Raw genomic sequence first — 7,744 nt, 5'->3', positions numbered from 1 at the left:
TCCTCGGGTTGACTCTCCTGCCCATCCAGACCCTCCACCGGCTGTTCTGTTGTGCGTAAGGTCGCTACGGGTCACAAATGACTGGATGGCACTAACACCACCACCCAGTCTCCTGCTGGTGGAGGTCTGGATCTAAGAGTCCAAAGGGCTGTGTCTCTGCCCCTCACTGGCTGTGCCCCCTGGGGCAAAGCCGCAAACCTCGGTGTGAAAAATGAGTCTCCTGTCCCTTAAGTTCCATTCCAACCGTGACTCCAGAGAAGGCTCGTGCCCTGTGACGCTGGCTCCTTTCATTCTTACCACTGGACAGGTCAAATCTCACTGGCCCAGAGCTGGGCGAGTCTGTCTTCAAGAGGACATTTCCAAGAAGACCCCCGGGGGTATCGTGCTGCCATGCCCAGGCTTGTCCTCCTCCCCGAGGCCTGAAGTTCTAGCCCCTTCGCCTCTGGCTCTTCCCTGGCCTCTGCTTTCCATGCGGTCCTCGTGGCTCGCAGGACAAGCCTCTCTCCCACAGCCCCCGCCCGCCCACCACACACCTGGTTGTAGGTGCAGTTCTTCTTTTTGCACTTGCTGCACTGGAAGAGGTCAGTGGTGGTGCCACCTGTCTTGGCCATCTGGTGTTCACGGATGGCCTCCTGGGTCATGGCGTTCCTCAGCTCCCGCAGCTCATCGCTGGCCATTTCCTAGGGAGAAATGCGTCTGTTGTGAGGGCCAGGAGCCCCCCATGGCCCCCCTCTACGCCCGGTTTCCAGAGAGCTTGAGCAGAGGAAGAGGGGACATGCTGGACTGAATACAAAGAGCTGGAGGAGGCCTGAACCCGTAGCCCCAGTCCCAGGTGGGAAAGGGCTGGACCCGCAGTTGCCTCGCCCCAGCTGGATCAAAGGTCAAACCGGGGGGCTTTGGCAGGGCCAAGTACAGGACACGAAGAGGCAGGCGCGCAGCAGGCCAGCAGCATCTTGTGTGAGTTTTCTCAATCCGCGTGCTCACCCTGCCTGCCAGGCCCTTGGCCACCTGCCTACATCGCGCTGCTTGAATGACTTGACCTGCGCCAAGAGTTGGGACCAGACCGAGTGTCTGTTTGGGCTCTCATCGCGGCTCAGCCCGTCCTGCCTAGTGGGAACCTTGGTCTCATTTCTTCTTTGGTCTTCCTTATTCAATGTCCAACTTCCATATGCATGTGAGGTGACTGAAAAAACCTTGGCTTTGGTCAGGTCCCCCTTAGTCCTCAAAGTATGCTCCCTGCTTTTCAACCCTCCCCAGAGTCATGTGCCGCAGACTACCCACTGCAGCGCAGCCTCTCGGCTCCTGACTGCTGCTTCCGTGAGCACTGACCGTGGGTCACGATGGACCACGTGGACCACGATGTTACCTATTGGTCCAGTTGGGAGGACTTGGGTCTTCTTTACACTGGGTTGTGATCCTTGTTCTTCCTGAGCCAGTCCTCCTCACTGTCAGCCAGCACACTGTCCTCTGCATATCCCAGGCTGTTAATAAGTCTTCCTCCCATCCTGATGCCCTATTCCTTTTTTCCATTCGAACAGGTCATGGCTTTAGTTTATGCCTGTTTTGCCCTTAAGTGGCCTTGGTGATGCCGTGGTCACATTCGTCACATAGTCCAGCTCCTCTGGTAATTTGCTCAGTAGACAGATCAAATAAGTATGGTGATAGGATACACCCATTGTTCTCAAGAAAACTCATGGTTTGTTATGACCTACACAGTTGAATACCTTGGCACAGTCAATGGAATACAAGTAAGCATCTTTCTGGTATTCTCTGATTGCAGCCAAGATCCATCTGACATCAGCAATGAGATCCCTTGTTCGTTATCCTCTTCTGAATCCGGCCTGAACCTCTGGCAGCTGTCAGGGTACCGCTATAACCATTGTTGAATGATCTTTGGCAAAAAATTACTTGAATTTGACATCAGTGATAATTGTTCTATAGTTTGAGCAATCTGTGGGGTCACCTTTCTTTGGAATGGGCACAAATATGGATCTCTTCCACTCAGTTGGCCAATTAGCTGCCTTCCAAACTTCCTGGTACCCTCAGGGGCCCCAGATTATGTTTCTTTGAAACAGTCTTTACGTTTGGGGAAAAAATGGGTCTGAAGGGGCAAGATCAAGGCTGAAGGGTTCATGGGATAAGGTTTCTCAATGGAATTCTCACAGGAGAGCCCTTGGTACCTTCGAAGAATGTCGCGATGGAGCATAATCCCAAGGCCCAACTCTGCTGACATTTGGCAACTTAATATTTTCTTGACACATCTTCATAATAAACCTCCATGATCATCCTGTGTCCTCTGAGAAACATTTATCAAAATGACTCCTTTGGGACTCAAACAAACAGCTGATATCACCTTCTAAGCTGTCCTCTGCCTTGAATTTGGCCTGGCAGTTCCCCCCGGAATGTCAGTTTTGACTGGATTTTTTGGCAAGCACCCTAACGAGACCAAGGTGTTACTGAGAGGACTTGTCTCTAGTTATGTACTGATCACAAAGACTTTGGTTTAAAATAGACCCGTAATATATGAACTGGAATATTTTTTTATTTACCTTGGTACATTACACACATGTACGCCACACACACACATACACATAAACAACATACTCTATTCACAAACAGCACATTCCGCAAGTCATTAAATACACACACCACACACATACTCCACCAACACATACCCAAACACCCCACACTAAATATTACTACATACACACACACACACACACATCTCATATCCACATCACATGCACTAAACATGCACAGTGGCAAATTACCAATAGTTTCAGAGTTTCCAGACACCCTGAGCCCCACCCCTAGACTCCAGAACCCTAAGACATTCCAACTTCTTTTCTCTGAGTCACTTGGATTCTCCAAACTTCCCTCCTCTCTGGGTGGGACCCCCCTCAGTTAGCTCTGGCAGTAACGAGCCAAGTGGACCGGAGAAGCGCAAAACATCTTTCCAGGGCAGAGACTGGACTATCAGCCTGGACAAGACTGACTGGGAGGCAAAAGCACCAGGCACGGAAGCCTCCGCTTGCCTCCCAGCGTCCACATTTTCTAGCTCTATGTAAGCCAATGAACTCCTCTGAGCCTCGGGTCCTCCTCCACAAAGTGGGCACAGAAAACGTTTCTCTATCAGTTGTCATGAAGATGAAATTGGCCACTGCATTTAGCTCAGCCCAGAGGTGAAAGAAGCCTCACTGTGTTCGCCCTCCTGATGGGCCAGAATCCCACAGGGCAGCCTTCATGCAGGAGGCAGCTGCTGGAGAAACTCAGAAAGTTCTGGCTCCAAAAGCTCCCTGGTGCATCCACACTGAGTCATAAGCTATTGCAGCTCAGAGGCCAAGTTTGAGGAGCCTAGCCTCCCACCCATCCATGCGGAGGTGGGAGCCCGGCCCCCTCCCCTTCCCCCTCCTCACCTCTGCCGTCATCTTGGCAATGAGCCCGGCGGAGATGGCCCCACTGAGCACATTCCGCCTCAGGCTGGGGTTCCTGGGATCCTTCAGGTTGCTGATCCGGCTACGCACACGGTTCCGGTACTTCATGTCCGTGCTCTTGAGCTCTTGATAGATATGTGACATGGTCAAGGCCCAGTCAGTCTGTCAGGGAAGGCTGATGCCCGAGGAAATGCCAGGGCTGCCTCTTTCCCTCCTAGGACTTCCACAGGCACAGGCACAGGCACAGGCACAGGCTCCTCCATGCCCTCACATTCCCCAATGAAGGGTCTCAACCTAGCAGGCCTTTGGGGGTAGGGCAGCGCCCGTGGTGAGGATTGTGGCGTCAGGCTCCAGACACTCTCCTAGGTTGATCTGAGCCTCCTGTGTGACCTCAGGTAAGTGCCACCACCTCTCTGTGCTTCAGTTTCCCAATTTACAAAATAACTCATAAAATAGAGACCGCTTATCTCCCAGAGTTATCACGAGGCTTAAAAGCTGGCCTGGGACACACCAAACGCTCAACACGAAGGGCCCGCTACAAGTGGGAATGGGCTCGGTGACAGTGGGTTTGGGGCCACGACGAGGCGGTGCACTCACTACGTGCACCCAGCCTCTGTTTAAGGCTCGAAATACAGGTATCCTCCGCATTTCAAAAGTTAGCCTCACTCCATTTTGCTTTGACGTAAGTTCCACATTAGTACCTATTATCACTAATGAAAGAAATCCGAAGAAGATTTGCATGTTTACCTCGCCCAAAGCCAAAAGGAAAACTAACCCTCAGCATGTGTTGTAGCAAGAGTGGCATTCCCCAATTCCCTCCCCCTCCTCCCACTGCAGTGCTTTCCCTGGGCGTGGCTCTCTGGACATTCCTGTTCTCATCCTATGTTATCTGATGTGGTCTGCTAGCTTAGTGTGGGGGTCTGAGAATGCTAAAAAAAAAAAAAAAGGCTTCTTCCTTTTATGCCACTTGCCTTAAGAAAGCGTTCATACTCTTGGATAGGGGGACACACCTGTATATCTGGTCACAGAGTCACCAGCACGAAACCCCTGCCCCCCAGGAATCCCTACGGCCATCCTGTATAGGAATCCGCTTTGGGGCTGGCTGGTCTGAGTTGCACCCCTCATGTACAGAGGCAGCTGAGGCTGATGCCGAGAAAGGGTGCAGGCCTCCCTCAAGGTCACAGTGAGTTCCCGGCAGATGCAGGGCTGGAGTCCAGCCCCCTCCTGTCTTCGAGGCTTCTTCCACTCCCGCAGCAGGAAGGTTCTGCGGGCCACTGACCCACCTCACCTCCCTCCCCACTGGGCTGGCTTCTTCGGGCCTCCAGCCACTCCACCCTTCTCCACCCTGTGGGAGCTCGGGGAACACAGCCCTGCTCTCTTGGGGAGACTGAGCCAAGCAGGAAGAGAAAACCAGCAGCCGACTGACTAGAAGTGGAGGGTCAGGGCGGGACGCGGCTCTCCTCTGTTCTGCACTGTCGGGTCAGTGCTGTCGAGACCAAAAAACAAAGCAGAGGAGGAGCCTATTCCACAACACATCTGAGGGCCAGAAACTGGTTCTAAGTCTGCCGGTGGGGACTGGCTTGCTCTGTGCACCCTGCAGGGCCGGCAATGCCTTTGCCTGCCTCCTCCGGTCTCCTTGTCCCTCTCCTGAGCCCGTAGGAAGAGCAGACTCAGGGCTCACCCGGGGGGAGAGCCTGCATGCATCCCAAAGGGAGCACAGAGTATCCAAGCCCTAGACTTCCCCTCACCCCACCCCAATGTCTCCCCATTTAAGTCAGAACAAGGAGCTACAGGGCTTGAATCTCTTCTCCCACAGAGAGGGGGCGCTGGGAGGAAGCAGAGGATGGGGGTGAGGTGGGGGTGGGGAGGCAGGCAGCTCAACTATGATCCGGATCATCCAGTTTTGGGCTCGGAAGGGACCAGAAAACAAAGAGGAAACTCGAGACCGTTCGGATCTCTTGGGCTGAATGTTCCCCAATTAATAAGAAATTATGAAAATGGACTTGTTGGCTCAAGTCATGCCAGTTAATAATTAAATGATGCTGATGGGAAGAAGCTACCCGAAGATGTATTGGAGGATAAAAGGCGGAGCCTGAAGCAGGGAAGTGTGCTGTCCACAGATTGGTCCCAGCCCCTTGTCCTGCTGCAGGCCCAGGCCGGAGCCCAGGAAGCTCCCAGGGGTCTCTTTCATTGCAGTGTGCTACAAGGAAGGGCACTTCGACCTCTGACCTCTGTGCTCCCGCCCCTCCACACCTCCTGGTCTTTGCCTTGCAAAACTTCGTCTCCACTAGGGGGAGGAACTTGTTTCCCCAGTGACAAAAATCTTTTGTTCCAGCACATCCTCATCTCTCTGGTGGGCACCTCCTCTCTGGACACAAGATCCCTTTCAGAGACTTCGGCCAAGCAGGGCTTGCTGAAAAGCACCCAGGACCTAGAATCTGAAGACCAAGGTTTGGGAAGTCCTTCCCCTCTGCACTCCCAAAAGACCTGTCAAACTCGGACACTCACGCGTTCTGGAGCCTCAGTTTCCTCCTCTGTAAAATGGGAACAGAGACTGCCGAGGATTAATGGGGTGGGAGGTGTCAACTGCCCAGCAGAGTGCCTGGTTTCTAGTGAAGACTTCAGAGACTAGAGGAGGGAAAGGCTGAGCATGAGAGACGCTGGCCACTTGGCCTATTCTGACCTGGGAGCCGGTGATTTGACCGACCAAGGACACAGCTTGCCCGGCACAGCCGTGGAGTCAGACTTTCTTAGTTCAGAGCCACTGCGATGAGCTACCTGAGCTTTGGCAAGTGAAGCAACCTCTCTGAGCCGCAGTCATCCTATCTGTATGATGGACGCTACGTTGTGGGGTTGTTCTCAGTACGGAGTGAGGTACCGCTCCTGCCGAGGGTAGCAGGGGGCTGTCAGGTGAAAAGCGCCATGCTTGTCCGTGAGAATAAGGAGCTCAGGAGTCCTGCCCTCCTCTCGCATGGCCCTGGGTCTCTGACACTGCTGGGCCAGTCACTAGACCGCCTGGCGCCACAGCCCGGCTCAAGGATATGATCTTCAATCTCTGATGCCATCTTGTCGCAGTTGATGCCGTAGTCCTTATACTCATCTGGAACAGATTCAGAACACACAGGCATCAGCCAGCAGGGCCTTCCCTTCAAAGTGCAGCCCTCCTGTCGTACTCCCAGGTGCGGACAAAGACTGTGACCCCCACCCCCACCCCATTTTAGGAAGCCCCTCCCTTTCCTTCCCTCCAACCCAGACCCTCTCACCATCTGCCTTCAGGGCTGCCGACAGCATCTCCACACATTTGTCCCGGACAGAGTCCCCCGTGAGGTAGCAGGGGGGCAGGAGGCACGCGGAAGGGGCAAAGGTGGGGGTCACGGGGCTGCTGGGTGTTTTGGGAGTCTCCGCTCTCGATTTGTTGCTGTTTGATCTGAGGGTGACAAGCAGGGCGCATGCAGACATGACGTGAAGCAGGCGGTTGCTGAGGTTGGCCGTGCTTTGTAGAAGAGACCGTGAAAGCCCTGGGAGGGGGGTGCTACGTTAGGTGCTTGGCCTGGGCCCTCTCATTTAATCCTTCTAACAATCCCATGAGGCCGGCACTATTTTTATCCCCATTTCAGAGATGGATTCTAGAGTATGTTTTAGAGATTAAAACAACAAAACAAAACAGATGCAAATGGGTCAATACTGACTCACAGCGACCCACGTGTTGTAAAGAAGTGATGTGGCTCAGAGGGTTTTCAAGGCTCTGACCTTGTGGAAGCAGATCGCATGGCTCTCTCCCACAGTGCCGCTGTAACCCACCAGCCCCTGGGTTTGGAGCCAAACACGTTATCTACCATTGGTGCCACCCAAGGACTGTATCAGTTAGATGAACCCCAAGCCAAACCCACTGCTAACGAGTCAATACAGGCTTTCGGAGGCTGTAAAGCCTAATGGGAGCAGACAGCCTCATCTTTCACCTACAGAGCATCTGGTGGGCTCGACCGGCCAGCCTCAAGGTTAGCAGTCCAAAGCTTGCCCAATAATGCCAAACGGAGACCAGGACAACCAGGATGCAAAGACAGGCAGTGGAATTCCTGCCCCCCCTCGTAACTAATCGTTGTGAGCTGCTGGTGACAGGGCAAGAACTGTGCGATCATCGTTCTACACCGTGCTAGCTGCTCTGTCGCCACGCCCTCATTTCGGCATTTAGTCACTCGTGCATGAATATTCATAAGCACCCATTCTCCGGACACCGAAGGGAGACACACAAGGCTAAAGCAGACAACGGGCAACATTGACTAAAAACCTTCGGGGGCAGTGAGTTTACG

General features: G+C 53.5%; 1 protein-coding gene across 1 annotated transcript in view; it reads right to left on the bottom strand.

Moving 5' to 3' along the window:
* Positions 1-7,744, bottom strand: part of TCEA3 (transcription elongation factor A3) — a 35,772-nt gene that overhangs the window by 4,565 nt on the left and 23,463 nt on the right. Inside the window, exons 6-9 of the mRNA XM_045298857.1 lie at positions 6,698-6,861; positions 6,478-6,534; positions 3,417-3,571; positions 534-680 (exon numbers count right to left, since the gene is read on the bottom strand). Coding sequence (XP_045154792.1) covers positions 534-680; positions 3,417-3,571; positions 6,478-6,534; positions 6,698-6,861 — 523 coding nt within the window. The remainder of the gene's footprint in view (positions 1-533; positions 681-3,416; positions 3,572-6,477; positions 6,535-6,697; positions 6,862-7,744) is intronic.

The sequence above is a fragment of the Echinops telfairi genome, unplaced genomic scaffold (assembly GCF_000313985.2).
Source record: "Echinops telfairi isolate 266 unplaced genomic scaffold, ASM31398v2 ScPeMD7_7457;HRSCAF=8495, whole genome shotgun sequence".
Lineage (NCBI taxonomy): Eukaryota > Metazoa > Chordata > Mammalia > Afrosoricida > Tenrecidae > Echinops > Echinops telfairi.
The sequence above is the reverse complement of the archived record's forward strand: the minus strand, read 5'-3'. Positions and strand labels throughout refer to the sequence as shown.